The 23,413-nt window shown below is 48.5% G+C and overlaps 1 protein-coding gene across 2 annotated transcripts in view; it reads left to right on the forward strand.

The window, feature by feature from the left end:
- The first annotated feature begins 248 nt into the window (after window positions 1-248).
- Window positions 249-23,413, forward strand: part of ttyh2 (tweety family member 2) — a 162,614-nt gene continuing 139,449 nt past the window's right edge. The window contains exon 1 of one of the 2 annotated variants that reach the window (XM_038776652.1): window positions 249-828. In XM_038776652.1, coding sequence (XP_038632580.1) covers window positions 703-828 — 126 coding nt within the window. In that variant the 5' untranslated portion in view covers window positions 249-702. The remainder of the gene's footprint in view (window positions 829-23,413) is intronic. The other variant, XM_038776653.1, reaches the window with a different exon arrangement.

Genomic DNA, 23,413 nt, shown 5'->3' on the forward strand with positions numbered 1-23,413 from the left:
GCCCGTAGTGTCCTAAAAAGTAAGGTTAGGGGAGGGGGGGGGGGGGTTGTTGGGTTACGGGTATAGGGTGGATACGTGGGTTTGAGTAGGGTGATCATTGCTCGGCACAACATCGAGGGCCGAAGTGCCTGTTCTGTGCTGTTCTATGTTCCCACCTCCGCTGGAGTTTGGTTCAGTTGTAACAAGGCGCGCGGTCACGCGGTCCGCGTGCGCCGCCAGGATGTGTGTGCGCGCGCGCCCGGCTGTCGGGGCCGCGCTTGTGTTCCGGCTCGCTGCTGGGATGGGCTCTGACTGCACTGGGTTCCCGGCTGCCGCTCTGTGAGCCCAGACCACCGGCTCGCTGCTCCCCAACCCCCTGGCATTGCTGCTCTCTTCCCCGGCGCTCCTGTTCCCCCAACCCCCCTGGCGTTCCTGCTCCCCAACCCCCCGGCATTCCTGCTTCCCAACCCCCCCGGCGTTCTTGCTCTCTTCCCCAATCTTCCTGCTCTTTCCCCCCAGTCTTCCTGCTTTATCCCCGGTATTCCTGCTCTCTTTCCCAATCTTCCTGCTCCCTTTTCCAGTCTTCCTGTTCTTTCCCCTGGTATTCCTGCTCTTTCCCAGTCTTGCTGCTTTTTTTTCTCCAGTAGTCCTCTTTTCCTCAGTGTTCCTACTCTTTTCCCCGGCATTCCTGCCCCCAGTGTTCCTGCTCCCTGATTCCCGGGCATGGCTTCCTGGGTGGATTACATCGCTCCATGGTGGACTTACTGGCTGCACAACTTCCCGCATCTGAACCTCCGCTTGCAGCCAGTGGACAGCGCGTTCAACCCGCAGGACAGCAACTATCAGCAGGTCAGAGTCAGCACCCCCCCCCCCCCCCCCCCAAAGTCAGCACCCCCCCCCCCCCCAAAGTCAGCACCCCCCCCCCCCCAAAGTCAGCACCCCCCCCCCCCCAAAGTCAGCACCCCCCCCCCCCAAAGTCAGCACCCCCCCCCCCCAAAGTCAGCACCCCCCCCCCCAAAGTCAGCACCCCCCCCCCAAAGTCAGCAACCCCCCCCCAAAGTCAGCACCCCCCCCCAAAGTCAGCAACCCCCCCCAAAGTCAGCAACCCCCCCCAAAGTCAGCAACCCCCCCCAAAGTCAGCAACCCCCCCCAAAGTCAGCAACCCCCCCCAAAGTCAGCAACCCCCCCCAAAGTCAGCACCCCCCCCCAAAGTCAGCACCCCCCCCCAAAGTCAGCACCCCCCCCAAAGTCAGCACCCCCCCCAAAGTCAGCACCCCCCCCCAAGTCAGCAACCCCCCCCCAAAGTCAGCAACCCCCCCCAAAGTCAGCAACCCCCCCAAAGTCAGCAACCCCCCCCAAAGTCAGCACCCCCCCAAAGTCAGCACCCCCCCCCAAAGTCAGCACCCCCCCCAAAGTCAGCACCCCCCCCAAAGTCAGCACCCCCCCCAAAGTCAGCACCCCCCCCAAAGTCAGCACCCCCCCCAAAGTCAGCACCCCCCCCAAAGTCAGCACCCCCCCCCAATGTCAGCACCCCCCCCAAAGTCTGCACCCCCCCCCCAAGTCTGCACCCCCCCAGTCCGCACCCCCCCCACCCAGTCGGCACCCCCCCCAGTCGGCGCCCCCCCCCAGTCGGCGCCCCCCCCCCAGTCGGCGCCCCCCCCCCAGTCGGCCCCCCCCCCCAGTCGGCGCCCCCCCCCAGGCGGCGCCCCCCCCCAGTCGGCGCCCCCCCCCCCCAGTCGGCGCCCCCCCCCAGTCGGCGCCCCCCCCCCAGTCGGCGCCCCCCCCCCCCCCAGTCGGCGCCCCCCCCCCCCCCCCCCAGTCGGCGCCCCCCCCCCCCCCCAGTCGGCGCCCCCCCCCCCCAGTCGCGCCCCCCCCAGTCGGAGCCCCCCCCCAGTCGGCGCCCCCCCCCAGTCGCGCCCCCCCCCCAGTCGGCGCCCCCCCCCAGTCGGCGCCCCCCCCCCCAGTCGGCCCCCCCCAGTCGGCCCCCCCCAGTCGGCGCCCCCCCCCAGTCGGCGCCCCTCCCCAGTCGGCGCCCCCTCCCCAGTCGGCGCCCCCCCCCCAGTCGGCGCCCCCCCCCCAGTCGGCGCCCCCCCCCCCAGTCGGCGCCCCCCCCCCCAGTCGGCGCCCCCCCCCCAGTCGGCGCCCCCCCCCCAGTCGGCGCCCCCCCCCCAGTCGGCGCCCCCCCCCCCAGTCGCGCCCCCCCCCCCAGTCGGCGCCCCCCCCCCCAGTCGGCGCCCCCCCCCCAGTCGGGCGCCCCCCCAGTCGGCGCCCCCCCAGTCGGGCGCCCCCCCCAGTCGGCGCCCCCCCCAGTCGGCGCCCCCCCAGTCGGCGCCCCCCCAGTCGGCGCCCCCCCCAGTCGGCGCCCCCCCAGTCGGCGCCCCCCCCCCCAGTCGGCGCCCCCCCCCCAGTCGGCGCCCCCCCCCCAGTCGGCGCCCCCCCCCCAGTCGGCGCCCCCCCCCCAGTCGGCGCCCCCCCCCCCAGTCGGCGCCCCCCCCCCCAGTCGGCGCCCCCCCCCCCAGCCGCCGCCCCCCCCAGTCGGCGCCCCCCCCAGTCGGCGCCCCCCCCAGTCGACGCCCCCCCCAGTCGGCGCCCCCCCCAGTCGGCGCCCCCCCCAGTCGGCGCCCCCCCCCAGTCGGCGCCCCCCCCCAGTCGGCGCCCCCCCCCCAGTCAGCGCCCCCCCCAGTCAGCGCCCCCCCCCAGTCAGCGCCCCCCCCAGTCAGCGCCCCCCCCAGTCAGCGCCCCCCCCCCCCAGTCGGGCCCCCCCCCAGTCGGGCCCCCCCCCCAGTCGGCGCCCCCCCCAGTCAGCGCCCCCCCCAGTCCAGCGCCCCCCCCAGTCATCGCCCCCCCCCAGTCAGCGCCCCCCAGTCAGCGCCCCCCCCAGTCAGCGCCCCCCCCCAGTCAGCGCCCCCCCCCAGTCAGCGCCCCCCCCAGTCAGCGCCCCACCCCCCAGTCAGCGCCCCCCCCCCAGTCAGCGCCCCCCCAGTCAGCGCCCCCCCCCAGTCAGCGCCCCCCCCCAGTCAGCGCCCCCCCCCAGTCAGCGCCCCCCCCCCCAGTCAGCCCCCCCCCCCCAAGTCAGCGCCACCCCCAGGTCGGCCTCCCCGCCCCTCCAAGGTCGGCGCCCCCCCTCTCATAGGACGGCTCCCCCACTCCCCCTTGGTCGGCTTCCCCCCCTCCCCCTAGGTCGGCTTCCCCCCCCCCCCCCCCAACAAGTCGGCTTCCCCCCCCCCCCAAAGTGGGTTCCTGCTCCCTATCCCAGTATACCTGCTCTCTTTCCCAGTCTTCCTGCTCTTTCCCCCATAAAATTGTAAAACCATTTTTTTTACGTAGCCTTTCATGTACATTTACTCTTGTGCTGAAGTGTAAATTCAAATCTGTGCTTCAACTTAACTCATACTCTACTCAGTGAGGTACACAAGCTCTTGATTAGATATGTTTTGTTGAGTTTTCTGGGTGAGGACCCTTGGGTTCCTGACATAGTCAGTGAACATTCTGCTTGGTTGACTTTTGCAGTACAAATTTATTTAGCGTTTCTGCTTTTTCTGTCTGGGCAAAGGTGAAATGCCAGTCTACTGTGGAAAAACTTTCAGTTTAATTTTGTGGCTTTTGGTTCATAAGCATGTATTTTCTTATTGTAATATTATTAACCCAGTGGGTGAGTGTGCCTACCAGTCAGGAGACCATTCCTGATTAAGTACAGAAACATCTCCCATTGAGCTGTTTGCACTATGTGAGCAAATTAATCTTAACACCGTTACCATTTGATTGGCAGATTTATGCAGGTTTGATATGTAACTGGTAGTACATAGGAAATGATCTTTTGAAATTGGCTTTTAGGTAATCGTATCATTTGATTTTTTTTCTTAGTCGGGAGCATAGGGGCAGAGGCAAAAGGAATGTAAATTCATTATATGAAGTTTTGAAGAGTTGAGGAATGGACAGAATTGTGGGAGGGGCAAATTGGCTTTGTGTTTCAAATAATAGTTATTTCCAATGTTTAACAACTCATTTTTGAGCATCTGACTGTATGGTCTAGGCCAGGGGTGGGCAAACTTTTCCGTGCAAGGGCCACATTCAGAAATTCACAATTTTAAAGGGCCGCATAGTATATTAAGTAAAATAATTAATATTTTAAATAGCCAAAATAAAAGGTCTTTAAAGAAAAAAAAAGCACATTTATTTGAAAAACAAAATAACTCAGTAAGTAACAGAACAATGTCAATGAGAATGATGCATCTGACTGCAGTCATTTACCAGTTTGTTGAAATCAGGTGTCAAGTTGCTTGTGCTGATCCTTAACACTGACAGAAGCACAGCCTAGCCGAGTCAACGATAAAAACGCGCCTAGTGGGGTGGATGAGTGGGGCTGCCTCATTGGTCGGTTTAGTTGGGTGTGCGACCAATAGGAGTCCAGGTTACAAACAATAAGTTGTTTGTAACCTGGACTCCTATTGGTCGCACACCCAACTAAACCGACCAATGAGACAGCCCCACTCATCCACCCCACTACGCGCGTTTTTATGCGGCCCGCCAATGAGGTGCCCGGAATCATAACCGGCATTTTTGAAAAGCCGCCGGGAAAAGCCGCTGAAGTAAATGCGCTTATTGAATAAGCGCATTTACTTCAGCGGCTTTTCAAAAATGCCGGTTATGATTCCGGGCACCTCATTGGCGGGCCGCATAAAAACCTTTGTTGGGCCGCATGCGGCCCGCGGGCCGTAGTTTGCCCACCCCTGGTCTAGGCACTTAAAATCACTAATCCCAGGACAGCAGAAATTGTTTGAGTTGACAAAGACTAAATATCTTCAGTAAACTGTTCAGTATTTTGGTCTTTGCTATCTATCTGAATGGCTGAGTTTACTTGTGTGTCTATTGTGAGTGGTTCAGCGTGTGAACTGATCTATCTTCAGGAATTTTTCTTGTACATGATGCCGAGTGCCAGCTGTTGTACCACTTTAACAAATCTGACACAACAGCAAGTGGTTGTACTGTGTTGAGGGAAATATTCCAGTGATTTACTGAGACTAGACATTTTAAAATTCATTAATAGACTTAAAAGAGCAGGTGGTGCTGCTGCTGTGATTGTACATTAACATCCAAAGCGTATGAGAAAATAGGCCTTCCGTTGAGCATCTGGAAAACTATGGTTCTCTTCCAATCGGCTCCTGCAGCAAAGCACCATCCGCTGATGATTAAGGTCATTGGCGAGATCATGGGAAATATGAATAATTTTCCTTACCTTTGGAGTCTCCTCTCAACGAAGGCAGCCAGAAGACTCATTATTGCCTCCAATGTGCCTTCGGCTGACTGAAGAAAAGGGAACCAGAATCTCAAATCCGAGACTGAGGTCATGGTTTACTAGGCGGCAGTAATCCTACAGCCCGATACACTTCAGAGACTTGGATGACCTACAGCAGGTACCTCAAACGTCGGAGAGGTACCACCATTGATACCTGCATGAGAACCTCCAAATTGGATAGCAAGAAAGGTGGTTCAACAGTAGAGCCCTCTCCCAAGCAAACCTACTCAGCACCATGGCTCTAATGACAAACTAGCTTTGCTGGACAAGATATGTTGCTCACGTGCTTGATAGGAGACTCTTGGAACAACTGCTGTACTCTGAACTTGGTCACGGTGGGGGGCTCCCAGGAGGATAGCGGAAATGCTTCAGGGATGTACTGAGAGCATACCTGTGGAAGTCAAACATACCCACCAATCCTGGGAGACTCTGGCTTGTGACCGACCAAAATGGAGAAGGATCATTTGGGGAGGCACTGAACATATTAACAGATTTCCTCGGTAATGTGCTTGGGAGCCGAGGTATGAGGGAATGCACAAAGCTCCAAATTAGCCTTCAGGTGGCACATAGCCGCAGGTGGCAGTGTTTGCGTTGGTCTTGTCAGCCATCTCAGAACCCGTTGAACTGAGGGACCGCCAAAAAAGGGGGAAGACACTAAAATAATTACATCTGTAGTTTCACCTTCGGGTTCTGCAAGGCACGAGTTCCAGCTTGTAAGAGGAGCCCTGGAACTTCAATCAATGCTGGTTTAGCTCACTGGGCTAAATCGCTGGCTTTTAAAGCAGGCCAGCAGCACGGTTCGATTCCCGTACCAGCCTCCCCGGACAGGCGCCGGAATGTGGCGACTAGGGGCTTTTCACAGTAACTTCATTGAAGCCTGCTCATGGCAATAAGCGATTTTCATTTCATTTCATTTCAACTATATCATGTTTATTAATTATATGGCCTGTGCTATTTTGAATTTTGGAATGGAATGCTGATCATTTACCATCTAAAGCCACTGCTTTGAGCATGCATTTTAGTTGTCTTTAATTTACGTGTTTATTAAACCAACAATTCAAGGAACTATTGCTGAGGCACTGTCCATCAGATGGGATAAGGTAAGGCTGTATAAGTTGCAGCCAGCACCACCGAAAACGGATGATTTGCTTGTTAATCTTGAGACTGTGGGACCTTGATGTGTGCAAGGTTCACTGCTTTGTTTTCTTGTATACTGGTGACTGAATTTAGATGTAATTCCTGAAGTGCTTTGGAACATCCTAAGGATATAAGGCTCTGAATCCCAAATGCCTTCTGGGTCACACGTGCGTGAACTCAATGATGAAGAACTGAAAATTGCCTGTCTTGTTTTTTGACTATTCATGGAACCTTCACTGAGCTGTAAGCCTCAAATTGGGCTCCTCCTCTCTTCATGGTTAAATTATTTCCATAACTTGATCTTATGACCTATATTTTTCTCTTTGCCGGTTGATGGCTGTCATTTGTGAGTGTCAAGTCATGTGACTTGAAATGAACTTTGGTCTATTACATTTCCAATGTGGCAGAAAGGAAAATAACCCCTTTTTGAATTGTTTTTGCTGAAAAACACAATCCCGATTCTTGTACAGTTTTTCCCAAAAAAACCTCCGTTACATTCATTTCTGTAGTACTTTTCCTCGTATGAGAATTCCCTCTGCAATGAGACACACTAATAATTGTGCAATTGTAGAAACGAATGTTGTGATAAATTATGAATTAATGAGTGACACCATTCTAATTGCATTATTTCCCAATGTATTTTTATTGAGAATAGTAGCAATTATTTTTTTTAACACAGTATTATTCCAGCTGCAGTATTATTCCAGCTGCACAATGTGTCAATGGTAAATATGATAGCTTGGGGAACTACCTGGCAAAGCAGACTAATGAGCCAAAGTAGGGAAGCCGTGTGTGTAGTGCACCCTGTCTTCAGTTTTTGTCCCGAGAAACTAGAAATTACCTTTTCGTTTTTATAAATTGAGTGCCCAATTCATTTTTCCCAATTAAGGGGCAATTTAGCCTGGCCAATCCACCCAGCCTGCACATCTTTGGGTTGTGGGGGCGAAACCCACGCAAACACGGGGACAATGTTCAAACTCCACACGGACAGTGACCCAGAGCCGGAATCGAACCTGGGACCGTGGCGGCGTGAGGCAGCAGTGCTAACCACTGCCACCGTGCTTCCTCCTAGAAATTACTTTATTGACCAGGATGACTATATTGATTTTTGTACCAAACATATCTTTAGTTGATCATGCCTTTTTGCCGCATTAAAGAATAATATTTGATACACTGATAAAAGCTGCCTCAAATGATCAGCACTAAAAAAAAAAGTTGTATTTATGTAATGCCTTTCACAACATCAGGATGCCATTACAGCTAATTAAGTCCTTTTGAAGCTATTGTAATGTAGGACGTGTGATAGCCATTGGCGCACAGTAAATTATCCACGAACAGCAATGCAGTAATTGACAGCTATCTGCTGTGGGTATTAGTCTGAGAGTAAATGATAGCCGTGCCACCAGGGCAGTTTTGAGTTCATTGCATCGTGGCTTGGTGCTTGTTTTACATCCATCTATAAGAAGTTAAGGTTTAATACAGGGGTGGGCAAACTTTTCCGTGCAAGGGCCGCATTCAGAAATTCACAATTCACAAAGGGCCGCATAGTATATTAAGTAAAATAATTACTTCACCCGGTTATGATTCTGGGCGCCTCATATAGAACATAGAACAGTACAGCACAGAACAGGCCCTTCGGCCCTCGATGTTGTGCCAAGCAATGATCACCCTACTCAAGTCAAAGTATCCACCCTGTACCAGTAAGTAACCCAACAGCCCCCCCACCCATTAACCTTTTAAAAAAAAAAAAAAAATTTAAAAAAAAAAAAATTTTTTTTTTTTTTTGTAATGACTTGGTGGGCCGCAGAAATACCTTTGGCGGGCCGCATGCGGCCCGCGGGCCGTAGTTTGCCCACCCCTGGTTTAATAACATCCAATCACGACAGTGCAGTACATTGGCGTGTCAACCTAGACTCTAGGGTAGAATTTGAATGTTCCATCGTCAGGCGAAACTCTTGTCACTGAGCCAAAGCTGAAACTATGACTGAGACATGCTATTCTTTCAAGCACATAATGCAGTTTTTGTTTTTGGCTGGATGGGGGTTGGGGGGGGGGGGGAAGAAGAGGGAAGAAAGAGTAGATGAGCAACATTTAAATTTTTTTCAGGTTTTTTTAACTTAATGTTGAGAACGTTTTCTTACCGTTGTCTCAAAAATACTAAGTTAATGCCAGTCATCGAAGGTGTCATTTTAATTTGCTACAAATTGTCTTGAATGCAACTTTACACCTCAAATCTAGTAAGTACAGTGATAACTAATTTAGCATCAGAAGTTGGAGAAGATTTGCAGGCATTGATTTGATGCTTTGCTGTTCTTTAGCTCTTACCACACAGCTGTGTACTTTGGCAGAGGGGATCTGATCACTTTACCAGAGGAAAGAAAATCAGAATATTAATTATTGTCCACCACCCACTCTATTGCCATTTGGTTAAATAGATAACGTCATTTGTTCATCCCTCAAGGTCAATGCAGTCCAGCCTTGAGACTGAATTTGGGTCATGTGCTGAAAGGTCATTATGTAATGCATTCACTAAGTTATCGTGGGAGCTTTATCCCCCAATATACTGTTGGGGGAAAGCACCAAACAGATCAGATTTCATTGGGGACTGTTTAATTCTGATCCTACAGAAAGAACAAGTCCCTAACCCTGAAAGCAAGATTTATTTTAGTGGCAACTCAAAATATTTAGAGCAACCTGAACTAAGACGTTAAAAGAATCGCATGGACATTATGGGAGGTTAAAAAGTAGACCTGCACACTCGGCTTCAGATCTATTCTCATCAGAAAGAAACACTATATTGGATTTTAGCCTATCCGAGTTTCTCAACTTTCTTCTCCAGTGGCGTGCACAAAATACAAATCCTCAATGAACTAAAATCAATACCGTTTGTGGGATTGCTAAATGGAACAGTACATTAGAACATCAGAGCGCTGCAGCTTGGAGTGTGGAAATACAAATTCAATCCATCATAATGATGCTCTAATGTGTTTGATCTCAGCTGTTTTTGGGGAAGGTTTCTGCCAAGACCACTTAACCCCCAGGGAAACAAACTTTCAACTCCGGCCTAAGAGGCTTCTCGGCCATCTGTAGCAATATTCATGGTGGTGTGAGAGTTAGTTATGTGCATGGCTGAGGGAGACTACACATGAGGAGAAAACTAGACATTTAGGGACAATCCATTCAAAATGCCTTCAATACTATTTGGTTGCATTTTGTAGATTAAATAATGGACAATAAATAAGGCAACTATGATCCACAAAGTATTAAAGCAATATGACTAAACTGCCATGTCACTTGTTAGCATCTGGAATACAGTCCCAGTAGGAAAAGTAGAATCATCGACTGATTTTTTTATCTGCTACCAAACATACAAATTAGAAACAGAACAGACCTAAATGGGCGAGGAAACGAATGCAACCAAAACAAGATAATTTAAAACCAAAGATTTAAATGTCCAGCATCATACCAACAACTTGTGGCAAATTAAAAACACTAATTCGATTGCACATGGCTGTAAATGTCTAAAGCTCTTAACCCTGGAATGCACTTGTAAATATTCTGCAATGGCCTTGCTTAATCATCACCTTCGACGATCATTCGCTATTGCGTATGACTGTCCAGCTCAGACACTCCGTGTTACTGGTTGTGGGTACTTGCATGGCTGATGAGCCCGATCCTCGAGCCACATCCTCGCCAACATGCTTGGCAGGTGTTTCCGCGAGGTGGGATCAGTCCTTGGACTCGAGGTTGCTGGTATTCCTTTTGCAAGCTCTTTTGCAGGCCTCCTCTTGCTGTTGGGTGTCCTCGAAGAATTGTTTCCCTTCAATTGGGGTTCCTCCAAGTAGGTCTCTCTGAGCAAGCGTCTCCCAAGTGTTGACATCAATGTTAGAGCGTCTTTGAAGTGCTTCGTTTGTCAACTTCTTGTTTTGAAGCCTTCCTTGAGCTGGACGAAAAAGATTTGATTTGGCAGTCAGGACTATGGTATCCTAAGCACATGGCAGGTCCAGCGGAGTTGGTTTTCGATGGTCACAACCCCTCTGCTGGTGCTCTTGGCTCCTTCAAGGTCGCTAATGTTAGTACATCTGTCCTCCCAGCTGATGTGGAGAATCTGTCTTGGTCAACATTGATGGTACCTCTCCAGAACCTTGAGGTGGTGTCTGTATGTAGTCCAAGTTTCTGAGCCATGCAGAAGAGTTGGGTGGATGATCGGCTTGTACACGAGGAAGGTGTCAGCACAGATGTCACGGTCGTAAAAGATCTCGTCCTTGGGCGTCCAAAGGAGGAGCTTGCGGATTGGATACGATGTTGGATCTCCGCATCGATGTCGGCCTTAAGAGAGGTGGCTCCCTAGGTATGGTAAATGTTCCATATTTGGTCAGGTTTCTCATTTGATCTTGATAGAGGGAGAGACCGGATGTTGCCCTGGGGCTGTTTGGTAAAGGCCTTGCTTACTATTGCAAGGTGCAATGGACATATTATTTCAAGGAACTTTCTAAAAAGGATCATTCCAATTAAATTCTTGTGATAGTAGTGTCAGTCTGCAGTCTTTATGTGCATCCTGTGGAGTGAAAAATGATCCCTGAAATTTGCAAAGAATCTTAAGCTTTAAAGACTTGAGTGCATTACAAATTGGAAGCAATAATGTGAGGGCATTGTGCGGGAAGCTTGAACTTGCTTTGCATAGACTAATGGCCTAATTATGAGATGCATTCCTCAATTGAATACAAGCGTTTGCTTCTGCTTAAGTGTTCTTTTCTACTGAACAAGAGTTCCAAGTAAAGATTCTGAAAAGCCTGATAATACTTTATTAAATTGACCGAATTATCCTACGACCATATTTTGAAAAATAATAAGGGAGTTATCCCTGGTGTCCGGTCCATATTAAACCCTCAATCAATATCACAAAAAAGCATCATCAGGTCAACATTGCAGTAAATAGGAGCTTGCTGTGCGCAAAGTCATTACAACAGTGACTACACTTCAAAGTACTTAATTGGCTGTAAAGTGATGTGGGATATCCTGTGCTCGTGAAAGGTGCTATATGAATTAATGCTGGTCTTTTTCTAATGAGTCACCAATAATCTCATTTTATGGCATTGCATCATAAGATAATTGGGCGCAAACATGGGCAATAAATTCTTGTATGGCTGTAGCTGCTGAAACATTCACTGCAGTTAAAGGATGTCGTGAGGCGGTAACATTGCCGAGTTGTTATTATCACAGCTGTGAATACCATTGTTTGTGATGGGAAATGTGGAAATGTATCGCTAATGTATGTTAAATATAGTTCAGATAAATGACTCAGTTATTTATCTCCTTAAGGATACAGAAATTGGCACAATAGATGCAAAAAATGGAATAATTATCAGCAAGGTTGTTGTGTTCGGTGCAAATTCTGATCCTGTGTATCCATGTAGATAGTGACTAGGAAAACATATGCATGTATATTCCTATTAAATAATTCTATCTGCATGTTTTAGGACATTTTGAAAAAACATGTTGGCTGTGTTGGATTTTTTTTTCACATCTTGCTATCAAAATCAATATTTCAATTTGTCTTCCTATTCAACAGTGTCTCTTAACCATCTCATTCTAGCGTGAGGTAATATGAAGAGGCAGAGTTGAATTGGAATAGTGATTTATAAACAATCTGACAAACTACATTTATGTACAAGTGCAACATTAACACAGGCCTAGTACCGACTCCATGGCTTAGTCTGCTGGATCCGTGCCCTGGTACCTGATGGGCTCAGGTTTGCACATTCTGTCCCCATGGGTTTTGGGCAGGTCATGTGGTCCACAAAGGATTTCTTCTTAAAGGGCCCCCTACCACATGAAAAACATATCAACCATGATTGAATGGTGGAGCAGACCCGATGGGCCGAATGGCTGAATTCTGCTCCTATATCTTATGGTCTGCTGCATTTAGCAATGTTCACAATGGCTGACTGCATTCTATTTCTTTGTTGATCCCGGGCCACCAAATGTAGCTCCTAGCCAACATTTTTATCTTGGTCTGGCCAGGATGCACATTCTGCAACACTCGGAGAAGTGTCTGGTGCCCTGGGCGTGGCACTATCGCTCTGCATTCCCACAAAGCACCCCCTCCACAGTTAATTTCATCCCTTCTCCGTAGGTAGGGTTTGACTTATCAAAGCTAGTTAGCACCATTCTTTTGACCTTCGATAAAACCTGGTCCCTGTCAGTCCGTGTCTTGATATGGGCCATGCAATAGAATGTCAAGAAAATTCGGAGCAAGGATGATCTCCTGTGGAATAAGAGACAAATGTACTGTCTGTGAAAGTGGAAATCAGCTTAGAGCGTCGGCATTTGAGATCTGCGAACCTGGGCTATGGTGAAAAGTCTAACTGTATGCAGCAAACAGTAATGCCCATCTTGATACTCTGGCCAATTCGACCGGCAGACCTGGTTTATCCTTATGGAAGAGCTCAAGTAATGGCTTATGGTCAGTCTCAGACGATGGTGAAGTGGCGGCCATAAACATATTGGTGGGAATTATTGATGGTGTATTTATCTACTCAAACTCACTCTCCATCTGTGAATACTTCCTTTCGGCATCGACAAAGCAAAGTGACATGCCACTTCACACCGTCTTCCTTCCACCATATGGGAAATTACAGCCCCAAAGCTATAAGACAATGCACCAAACATCATCATTGTGTTTGCCTGGGTCAAAGTGGACCATTAAGGTTGAGGATTAGAGGGCCCGTTTCACTTGATTAAAAGATTTTCCCTGGGAATCTTCCCACTTTCATCGTTGATGCTTTTCCAACAGTTAGTGCAAGGGCGCACAAACTGTAGATAAGTTGTGTAAAAAGCAGCCATCATAGTTGACCATCTCGAAGAAGGACGTCACCTCCATTACGTTCATTGGAGCCGGCACACCTTTTATGGCTTTTACCTTGTCCTCGAGTGAATGTGTGCCTTTTGCATCGACTTTGCACCCTAAATATATGACCTCGTCGGCCTGAAATTTCGCCTTTCTGACGTATGCCAGCTTGTTTGAATCTCCTCAGGACTTCCAAATTGACGCTATGTTCTTCGTGCCTCTGTTACTAAGTCATTGTCCAGATATACGCCAACTTTTGGGATCCCTTGTAAAAGGCTCTCCATCGTGTGCTGAAATATAGCACAGGCAGATAAAATGCTGAAGTATAACGTCATGAATTAGAACAGGTCTTTGTGTATGTTTATGGTGACAGATTTCCTGGATTCTTCCTGCAACTCTAAGACTTGGATCCAATTTCGTGTACTTGAGGCATCCTGTCAATTTTGCGTTGGTCCTCTACCTAAGAATAGGATATCATCTATTTTATCAGCCTTGTTCATGGTCACCTTGTAATCGCTGCAAATCCTTACTGTGCAGTCTGGCTTTAACACTGGGACTATTGGTGCTGCCCATTCTGAGAACTGTACCGGTCTAATTGTCCCCAGGTCTTCCAAATGTTGCAGCTCCACTTCAACCTTTTTGTTGCAGGACATGGGGCTCTAAAAAATTGTTGGCGTTGAATCAGGGTTTATGTAAATTTTGGCTTTCACGCCTTTTATACGCCCCAGCTTCTCTGAAAGACTTCCTGGTACTTGCACAGAAGTTTCTGGAAAACCTTGTCTGTGATGTTGAAAATCTCTGCCAATTTAGCTTAATGACTTCAGCCAATCTCAACCCATCAGGTTTGGTCTCATGGTTAATACAATTAAGTGCAACTGGGCCGACACGTGCTGATATGACCCTGGTGTTGACATCGTGCCCATTATCTTCAGTGACTCCCCAGTGTAGGTACCATAGAATCCCTACAGTGCAGAAGGAGGCCATTCTGCCCACTCCCCGCCCTATCCCGATAACCCCGCACATTGACAATGGCCAATACACCGAACTGGCAGATCTTTGGACTGCTAAAGTGGCCATTGTACTGCTGAGCCTAAGAGTTGTAGCCCTCCCTGCGGTTATCTATATATCTGCTCTCCTACCAGCGTGCTGCAGCACCCGTATCAACCTAATGGACATCTGTTAACAATTAGGACAATTTTGATGGGGATGTCTTGTTTACCTTTCATGTTGAGCTTATAAACATCAGGGGCTGGACTCTCTGCAGCCCCGCGCCAAAATCGTGTTTGGCGTGGGGGCAGAGAATCCACCTTTATGCCCGGATCGGGCCCAGCGCCGCTCCTGCGATTCTCTGGTCCCCGGTGAATCGTTACGCAGCACAGCTGGGGGTCCATTGCCAGAGACCCTCCTAGCGATGCTCTGGTCCCGACTGGCTGAATTCCTGACGGTGTGCATCTAACCACATCTGGCAGGTTGGGACTCTCATGCGGCGGCTGCAGACCCAGTCCGGGGCCACACTGGTGGGGCGTTGGGGGGGGATCAAGTACCATGGGTGGCCTTATGGGCAGCCGGGGCAGCGATCGGTGGGTTACATGGAGCGGCATGGGACAGATCGTTGGGACCGTCTTTGGTCCAGGTCTGCCAGCTGAGTCCACCATCGCGTTTGGCTCGGCCGATGGAGGCCATCACCGTGTGCATGCGCGGACTCTGCACCGGAGGTGCGGGGGCCCATATCCACAGCTAAAGCTGCGAGAAGCACTCTTTTGCCAGCCCTCTGTAGGTAGGTGAATAGGCTTGGAAAGTCTGGCGTGAAACTTCACCATTATTCCGTTGGCGTGGGGACATAGCCCCATTTTTGGAGAAATCAGCCCCAGACCTCCCATCTGGGTCTTCCACTGGAGTCGCCAACTTTTTGGGAACCAGGTGCAGTCTGTCCGACTCTGCATCCGGCTTATACACAACATTTCATCTGAAACAAATTAATTCTTTACATTTGCATCTGTCTTGATGGTCTCGCCCACAATGATTTTTTGTTTTTTTTTATAAATTTAGAGTACCCAATTATTTTTTCCATTAAGGGGCAATTTAGCGTGGTCAATTCACCTAACCTGCACATCTTTGGGTTGTGGGGGCGAAACCCACGCAGACACGGGGAGAACGTGCAAACTCCACACGGACAGTGACCCAGGGCCGGGATTCGAACCCGGGTCCTCAGCGCCGTAGGCAGCAATGCTAACCACTGTGCCACCGTGCTGCCCTCGCCCACAATGATAACAAGCCTCTAGACCCTGTGACTAATGGTCTGCACCCTCACTCTGGCGACTTTGAGTGGCAGCCATTTCCCGCCAAGACCGATTACCTCGCTTTGTGCATCTTGTAGTTCAAAAATGCTTTGCTCAGCGCTTTCAGTTGCTTGAGCAATTAAATTGCTTTGCCTCGGACTATAATTGATACCACAAACCAAACAGTTGCGTAACATATCACTCAGGCAGACTGAATTTGTAGTGTTCAGCCATCTGATAAAGTCTGGCTACAAAAGTGAATGCTGTTTCGCCAGGATCCTGAATGGAATGGATGGAATTTGTAGCGCTGCATTCTAATGGAGGGCCGGGATTTTAGTGGTCTTTCACGAGTTGCAATAGTTGATCAAAAGATTTGGTTTTCGGAGCCTTCGGAGATGTTGGGCTTCCTACAAGGTTATATGTTTGTGGGCCACAAAGTGAGTAACACCTTTTTGCTTGTCTTCTGCCATGATTTCATTGGCAGCAAAAAAGTATCAAAAAAGATTGGCTACAACTTTCAATCTCTGGATCAATGAATCTATTCCCCCCCCCCCCCCCCCCCCCCCCCGGCGGGATTAGTGGCATAGCCATTCGACTGTGACTGATTCTTTCTTTTTGCCGGTTTTCCGAGAGGCCACTTTGCTCCCACCCTCCTCCAAATGTTGAAAACATTTACTTTTTCGACTGGTCCGAATTTATTCTCGTTGCCAATGTTGTAGCATGAGGTAATACAACGAGGCAGTTGATTTATTAACAAACTGGCAAACTATATTTATATACAAGCACAACACTAACACCAGTCTAATCCCCACTGACTTCAGTCTGCTGGAACCCTGTTACCCAGGTCCGCACCCGATAGGCCCAGGTGCTATGTCCCCAGAGGTTCTGGGTGGGTAATGTGGCCTGCAAAGGATTGCCTCTTAAAGGGGCCGCACTTTCATGTCTTGTACATAAACAGAATGCTGAAGACAGCACTATGTCTCTGTTTTTGCTTCATATTCCAGCATCCACAGTATTTTGCTGTTTTATAGGCTAATCCATTTTTAAAAACTTCAATAGGTGGTTGAATTTTGCTGAATAAATAATAGACAATAAATGGTAAACTGTGATCCACCAGTATTAAAACAAGTATGGCTAAACTGCCGTGTCATCAGTTGGCATCTGGAATGTAGTCCCAGTGGGAAAAGACGAATCATCGACTGATTTTTGATCTGCAACTGAGCAGCCAATCCAAACTGATGTAAACGACCAAGGAAACGAGTGCAATCGAAGCCAAGATCATTTGAAACCGAAGGATTACTGCTGGCTGTCATTTGTCACTGTTGGTGAAGTTGATGTTTTTTGTGTAAAATCACGCAATGGTTATAGCACAGAAGGAGGCCATTCAGTCCATCACTGGTTCTCTGCAGGAGCAACTCAGCCAGTCCAACTCCTCTAGCTTTTCCCACTGGCTTGCAATTTTTAAAAAAACTTTTTGATTGCAACAGGGAGTGACGAGAAAAGTATGGGAGAAATGATCAAAGTGGTGATATTTGGACAGGTTTGTCCAATGTTATTACACGGTGGAGGAGGGGGGCACACTTCCCTTTTCTTTCCAATTATTGGGCCAATGAGCAATTTTCGGAAAGAGAAGGTTCGGCGCAGTAGAATACATTATTTTGAAATTGCGTTTAAAGAGCAGGAACAGATGCTGAGCAATAAAACAATGTACACACAAATTAGGAGTAGGCCACTTGGCTCCTCGAACCTGTTCCACCATTCCATAAGATCATGGCTAATCTGATCGTACCTTCACATCGCATAGCTTTGGAGAGCCACCGGTTGGACAAGCCTATTCTGTGAAGGGCCCATTTGAAGTTTGAAGTGTTTCCTTTTGGCAGCATGTAGGTGAGAAAGAGATCCTTGGGTGAGTGACATTGTAGGGTAGGCAGTGAAGGAGTTATTGGCGATGGAATATTTTGAATAGATAGACAAGGGACCAGAGAGGAGTCCCGAGAACCTGGACAGTGGAGGAGATGTAATGGGCAAAGCCTGTGCAGGGACTACTTTGAGATTTACAGCAGAGGTGCCATGGAAGAGGAGAGGGATTTGGACGACTGAGTTTGTGAGGATTCTAGGGGCAGGGAGTTTCTTGCCGGAGTCGATGGTGCAGGTGAGTTTGGGGGAGGTGGAGGTGTCTTTGCCAACAAGACGATCTTAAATCACATCAGGCAAAAAGAAAGCAAGAGGTGGTGAGGTTCAGTTTGGATTCAAATGGGTTGGTGGAGAGTTTTAAGTGAGGAGTTGATTGAGGCCAGGGGAGTGGCGGTCATGTTCAAGTGGAGTTCAGTTTATAACCTAGGGGCTTTCTCATTCTGTTGCCTAATTCGCATTCTGCGGTACATTTACCTCCTAAGCAAGCAAGAGCTTCGAATTGTGTCTTGGCGTAAGCACTATAATAGGAAGTGAAAAGCAAGAGCATAACAGTCCCATTGTGTCAGCTGACGTTAATTCAGTTGAAGTAAAATTGTGAGTATTGTGCAAAGCATTGTGCAGTGTCGTTTGCAATTTTGTTTAAATGGGTATTTTTTGTGTAGACCTGAATTGGTTGTCAATTGATTAAATTTGGCAATGTTTAACTCTTGCTCTGGAGAAACTAGTTTCTTCCTTCTGAACAAAAGGAGGAAGAATGTTGAGGCCTATGACCAGCTCAGCAATGTTGTGTAAACAGGAGTTGAGGTCAGCAGCTGTTTCAGTTTCTTTTTGCACTTGTGCATGCAAATAACTGGTGTTGCAGTTTGATCATTCGGAATGGTGCACGGGGGACACTTGCCTTTTGGAATTGAAAGGAAATGAGTTTTTGTGCTTCTCTAATGTAGCTCCACTGCAATGATGCAGCACTTGGAGGAGGCCACTCGACCCATCGTGCCTGGGCTGGTGGTTTGAAAGACCGATCCAATTCGTCCCACTCCACTTCCTCCTGGACCTGCAAGATTTCCATTTTAACTGTTTATCCAATTCCCTTTTGAATGTTATTAATGAATCTGTTGTGGCTGGGGCGGCACGGTGGCGCAGTGGTTAGCACGGCTGCCTCGTGGCACCGAGGTCCCAAGTTCGATCCCGGTCCCGGGTCACTGTCCGTGTGGAGTTTGCACGTTCTTCCTGTGTCTGCATGGGTTTCGCCTCCACAACCCAAAGACATGCAGGCTAGGTGGATTGGCCACGCTAAATTGTCCCTTAATTGGGGGGGGAAAAAAATAATTGGATACTCTAAATTAACAAAACATAATCTGTTTTGGCTACCCCTCCAGGCAGTGCATTACAGATTAACAACTTGTTCCTTAAATATTTTTCCCCTCATGACACCTGGTTCTTTTGCCAATCGCCCAAATCAAAACAGAAAATTCTGGAAATAGTCAGCAGGTCAGGCAGCTCTAGTGGAGAGAAATGGTTAATGTTTCAGGTCGATGACCCTTCAGGACTGAGTAAAGATAGAAACGCCATTGGTTTACAGCCAGTGGAAAAGGTAAGCAGACAGGAAGAAGAAAAGACCATGTCTGTGATAGTGTGGAGGTAAGGAGCAATATCTGATTGAACCCAAGATAGGAAAGAGAAAGCAATGAAGGTGAACAAGGCAGAGACGAATGGAAATCCCTTCAGAAAGAATCATAGAATTTACAGTGGCGAAGACGGCCATTTGGCCCATCGAGTCTGCACCGGCCTTGGAAAGAGTACCCTGCCCACGCCTCCGCCCCATCCCCGTAACCCCCACCTAACCTTTTGGACACTTGAGGGGCAATTTATCATGGCCAATCCGCCTAACCTGCACATCTTTGCACTGAGGGAGGAAACCGGAGCACCCGGAGTAAACCCACGCAGAGACTGGGAGAACGTGCAAACTCCACACAGTCACCTGAGGCCGGAATTGAAACCAGGACCCTGGATCGGTGAGCAGCAGTGCTAACCACTGTGCCACCCTGCTACTCCGGAGGAGAGTTTCTTCAAGGTTGGCATTCCTGGAAGAGATGTTCTGCTTTGTTTCAGCTTTCCAGCATCTGCAACATTTGGCATTAGATTTGAAGTTAAAGTAATCCTAAACCTTGGCAATACTATCTGCCGAGTCGCTCTGTGTTCAGCCAAAAAATGCTGATGTTTTCAACTATTGAGCTTATGCAAGTTGAATATTTGTTAATGAACTTCAGTTCTCAGTTGAGAAGTTCTCTTAGTGAGGTTTTCTGTCTCTAAGTGAACCTGATTTTCTCTAGTTTGTGCTTGAGTGGTGTTGCAACTTCTTTGAACTTTTTTCATATTGTGCAGGTTTACAGAGTTTGAAATATTTTGTAATTTCAGATTTCCAGCATCTGCATATTTTGCTTTAATTTATTTGAAATATTGTTAAAGTGCCAGTTTAAGCAGTGTGAGATTACTGTTTGGCCTCATTGATCACCTCTTTCACCCAAACTAGTGGTATTGTGGCATTTGAAATTAAAGATGCAGAATAATATGAAGGTGGATTCTCAACTTGTGCGGGGAAGTGAAGTTAAAACCCAAGTTCAGCCATGAATGGTGGAGCAGACTTGATGGCGCCATATTGTCTACTCTGGCACCTATTTCTTGTGTACTTCTCTGCACACTCAAAGAACAGTGCACATCATGACTTCAGCTAATGAATGTGTGGTGGTGTGAATGGTTGCTCCTGCTGGGGAGGGAGTGTTGGCGACAGGAAAAGGGATAATGACAGTTCTCCTTGCCAAATGCTTCTTGGCTGAGAAACAATTTCAAGAGAGTATTGAGCCTCGCAATAGGTTTTCACATACGTGCTGTTGCTTTTATGATCAGTTTTGACTTGTTGTAGAGTTGGAGGTGGAAGTAATTTTGTTTCATCTGTCTTAGACCAACCTCAGCTATGCACGATGTTGCAAATTATTGACAAGTTGTGTATTTCTTAGTGTTTAAGAGACAGAGAAACATAGAAAAAATAGGAGCACGAAGAGGCCATTTGGCCCTTCAAGATCGCTCCGCCATTCATTATGATCATGGCTGATCATCCAACTCAAAAGCCTAATCCTGCTTTCCCCCATATCCTTTGCTCCCCTTTGCCCGAAGTACTACATCTAACTGCTTCTTGAAACCATACAATGTTTTGGACTCTACTACTTCCTGTGGGAACAAATTACATGAGCTCGCCACTCTCTGGGTGAAGAAATTTCCCCTCATCTCTGCCCTAAATGGTCTACCCCATATCCTCAGACTGTGACCCCTGGTTCTGGACGCACTCACCATTGGGAACATCCTTCCTACATCTACCCTGTCAGTCCTGTTGGAATTTTACAGTTTCTATGAGATCTCCCCCTTCATCTTCTGAACTCCAGCGAATACAATCCTTTTTTAAAAATAAATTTAGATTACACAATTTTTTTTCCAATTAAGGGGCAATTTAGGGTGGCCAATCCACCAACTCTGCACATTTTTGGGTTGTGGAGGCGAAACCCACGCAGACACGGGGAATGCGAATACAATCCTAACTGATTCAATCTCGCCTCGTACAACAGGAGAACCACATTGTACACAATGCTCAGCACAGACTTGGAGGGCCGAAGGGCCTGTTCTTGTGTTGTCGTTTTCTTTACTCTTAAAAAACAGTACTGTCACCCCAGGAATCAGTCTGGTAAACCTTCGCTGCACTCCATCGCTGGAATGTCCTTCCTCAGATAAGGAGACCAAAATTACACACCACATTCCAGGTGTGGCCTCACCCAAGGCCCTGTATAATTGCAGCAGGACATCCCTGCTCCTGTACTTTAATCTTCTCGCAATGAAGGCCCGCATACCATTTGCTGACCTGCTGCACCTGCATGCTTACCTTCAGTGACTGGTGTAGAGGGACACCCAGGTCTCATTGCTGACTGGGTTTGAAATTATGAGTCTATTAGTCCAGTGTTACATAAATACGGTTTGCATGGTGTCAAAATGCTGTGTGTTCTGCCTGGCATAGATTGCCTTTGAATCAGGATTCAACTTACAAACTGAACTGAAATGCTGTCTAAAAAATTTAATTGCTCTTTCTGCAGTCCCTCGTGACTCTGTGCATTGCTCTTTAGATACTGCATTATTTATAAAGCACTCGTATTGCACATGTTTTTTGGGTAAGGCATTGATCAAAAGAAATATTGATGTCTAGTCTTTTGAGGTTTTTAGTGAAAACAGTGAGCATATCTAGACTTTTGGGGATAAATCATATGAATTTAAATCATCATGTTCTCAAAAGGATTTTTTTTTCCAGATATGAACTTTGTTTCCTGAATTGAGGCCACGCGTTTTCTGAGTTTGAAAGTCAGATTAATTGGCTGCAGACCGCCTCTTGCCTCTCCCAAGGTGATGAGCCCATCCTTTTCCATGGAATCCCCACAGTGCAACAGGAGGTCATTCAGCCCATCGAGTCTGCACTGACCCTCTGAAAGAGCACCCTACCTTGGCTCACTTCCCCGCCTTATCCCTGTAACCTGCACATCTTTGGGCGCTAGAGGGGAAACTTGGCACGGCCAAACCACCTAACCCCCACATCTTCGGACTGCGGGAGGAAACCCACGCAGACACTGGGGAAATATGCAAACTTCACAAAATCAGTCACCCAAAGCTGGGATTGAACCAGTTGCTAACCACTGTGCTGCCCAAGATGGAGTAGATGTACAATTTTAATAGACCTTGCTCCAGGCTGCAGTCACCCTTGGTACCCGAGGCAACAGAAGGGGAAAATATAAATCAGCTAAGTTTCTGCTGTTTGTTGCTGCACTGTGTTGCTGTTCTGCATTGTTTGTGTGAATGCATACGTTGATCAGGTAGCTCTGATGCAGTCCATGATAATATAACCACACTTTTATGCATATGTGTGAGGGATGGCCTTCTCATTGTAATTGAATCAATGCCTTTGATCAAGGGGGGAAGTAGCTGGTTAGTGGAGGAGAATTGAGAGGTCTGGCTGGCTGAGACATAAAAGCTGCACCCCGGGGGGAAAAAAACCCCAAACAGGAGTCCCCAATCACTGGTAGCCAACTGACAAAAGTAGAAGATGCTCTCTCTGACTGAAGATAATCTGATGGCAGGACTTCTTCAACATCCAGAGGACTGGGGAATTAGGAAGGGCAATCTAACATGGGTGGAAGAATGAGTAGCTATAACTTATAGAACATAGAACAGTACAGCACAGAACAGGCCCTTCGGCCTCGATGTTGTGCCGAGCAATGATCACCCTACTCAAACCCACGTATCCACCCTATACCCGTAACCCAACAACCCCCCCCTCCTCCCCCCCCTCCCCCCCTTTCCCCCCCTCCCCCTCCCCCCCTTTCCCCCCCTCTTTCCCCCCCCCCTTCTCCCCCCCCCCCTCCCCCCCCCCCCCCCCCCCCCCCCCCACTGCCACTGGGTGAAAATCCTGGAAGTGCCTCCCTAACTGCCCTGTGGGTGTACTTTCACTGAACATTTAAGAGGCATCTAGACAGGTATACGAACGGGCGGGAACAGAGGGAAGTAGACCTTGGAAAATAGGAGACAGGTTTAGATAAAGGATCTGGATCGGCGCAGGCTGGGAGGGCCAAAGGGCCTGTTCCTGTGCTGTAATTTTCTTTGTTCTTTGTTCTTTGAAGGGACTGCAGTGGTTCAAGAAGACAGCTGACCATCATCTTAAGGGCAATTATAGTTGGGCAATAAATGCTGGCCTTGCCAAAAAAGCCCACATCCCATGAATTAATTAGAAAAAAATTTCTCACGGCTAAATGTGACTGCAGTAAATTCTGTTTAGCCTTGGGAGTCATGGTCTGAATCGTCTAGATTTGTTCCAGTTATGGAAATAGTTGATTCAACAAGGGGCCATCACCCTGTACTCTTTCTGGTTAC

This window comes from Scyliorhinus canicula, chromosome 18 (assembly GCF_902713615.1).
Source record: "Scyliorhinus canicula chromosome 18, sScyCan1.1, whole genome shotgun sequence".
NCBI classification, from domain to species: domain Eukaryota; kingdom Metazoa; phylum Chordata; class Chondrichthyes; order Carcharhiniformes; family Scyliorhinidae; genus Scyliorhinus; species Scyliorhinus canicula.